Source organism: Nanorana parkeri, unplaced genomic scaffold (assembly GCF_000935625.1).
Source record: "Nanorana parkeri isolate BGI_ZX_2015 unplaced genomic scaffold, ASM93562v1 scaffold4231, whole genome shotgun sequence".
In the NCBI taxonomy this organism is placed as follows: Eukaryota; Metazoa; Chordata; class Amphibia; order Anura; family Dicroglossidae; genus Nanorana; species Nanorana parkeri.
This window is the reverse complement of record NW_017310496.1, coordinates 18,558-19,544: the sequence shown is the minus strand read 5'-3', so window position 1 is coordinate 19,544 and position 987 is coordinate 18,558. Positions and strand designations below refer to the sequence as shown.

At 55.1% G+C, this 987-nt stretch overlaps 1 protein-coding gene across 1 annotated transcript in view; it reads left to right on the top strand.

The window, feature by feature from the left end:
• The first annotated feature begins 611 nt into the window (after positions 1-611).
• Positions 612-987, top strand: part of LOC108803800 (hemojuvelin-like) — a 1,525-nt gene continuing 1,149 nt past the window's right edge. Inside the window, exon 1 of the mRNA XM_018575600.1 lies at positions 612-965. Within this exon, the coding sequence (XP_018431102.1) occupies positions 632-965 (334 nt within the window). The 5' untranslated portion in view covers positions 612-631. The remainder of the gene's footprint in view (positions 966-987) is intronic.

Here is a 987-nt window from a genome sequence, read left to right as displayed (position 1 = left end):
TGGGTCAAGGGTTAGGTTAGGGTTTTGGGTTCAGGGTTAGGTTAGGGTTTTGGGTCCAGGGTTAGGTTAGGGTTTTTTGTCTAGGGTTAGGTTAGGGTTTTGGGGTTAGGGTTAGGTTAGGGTTTTGTGTCCAGGGTTAGGTTAGGGTTTTGGGTTCAGGGTTAGCTTAGAGTTTTGGGTCCAGGGTTAGGTTAGGGTTTTGGGTCCAGGGTTAGGTTAGGATTTTGGGTTCAGGGTTAGATTAGGGTCTTGGGTCCAGTGTTAGGTTAGGGTTTTGGGTCCAGGGTTAGGGTTTTGGGTTCAGGGTTAGGGTTTTGGGTCTAGGGTTAGGTTAGGATATTGGGTTCATTGTTAGGTTAGGGTTTTGGGTTCAGGGTTAGGGTTTTAGGTCCAGGGTTAGGTTAGGGTTTTGGGTTCAGGGTTAGGTTAGGGTTTTGGGTTCAGAGTTAGGTTAGGGTTAGGGTTAGGGGGGGGGGACACATTTGTTGTCCACATAGGACATCAGTGATAATGCTCCGCAGAGCCGGCACCAATATATCTGTTTTCTCTTAGAAGGCGTTAGGTTCTGTTCTCGGCCTCACGACGTCTCCCGTTTCCTTTGTCTTCACAGCTGACAATCATCTTCAAGAACATGAAGCAATGCATCGACCAGAAGGTCTACCAGGCCGAGGTCGGCAACGTGCCGGCTGCGTTTGACGACGGCTCCATGAACGGGGGGCGGCGGGCGGGTGGAAGCAGCCTGACCATCCACGAGCGGGAGCCGGGCCAATACATCGAGATCCAGGCGGCGTATATCGGCACCACCATCCGCGTACGACAGCTGGACCGCCAGTTGTCCTTCTCCATGCGCATGGCTGAGGAGATCTCGCAGGCCTTCCCAGAGGAGCAAGACCTGCAGCTGTGCGTCGGCGGCTGTCCATCCGGCCAATGGATCTCCGGGACCGAGGAGCTCGGCGGGGGGGCGGGCGCGGGGCCGGAGGGGGCCCG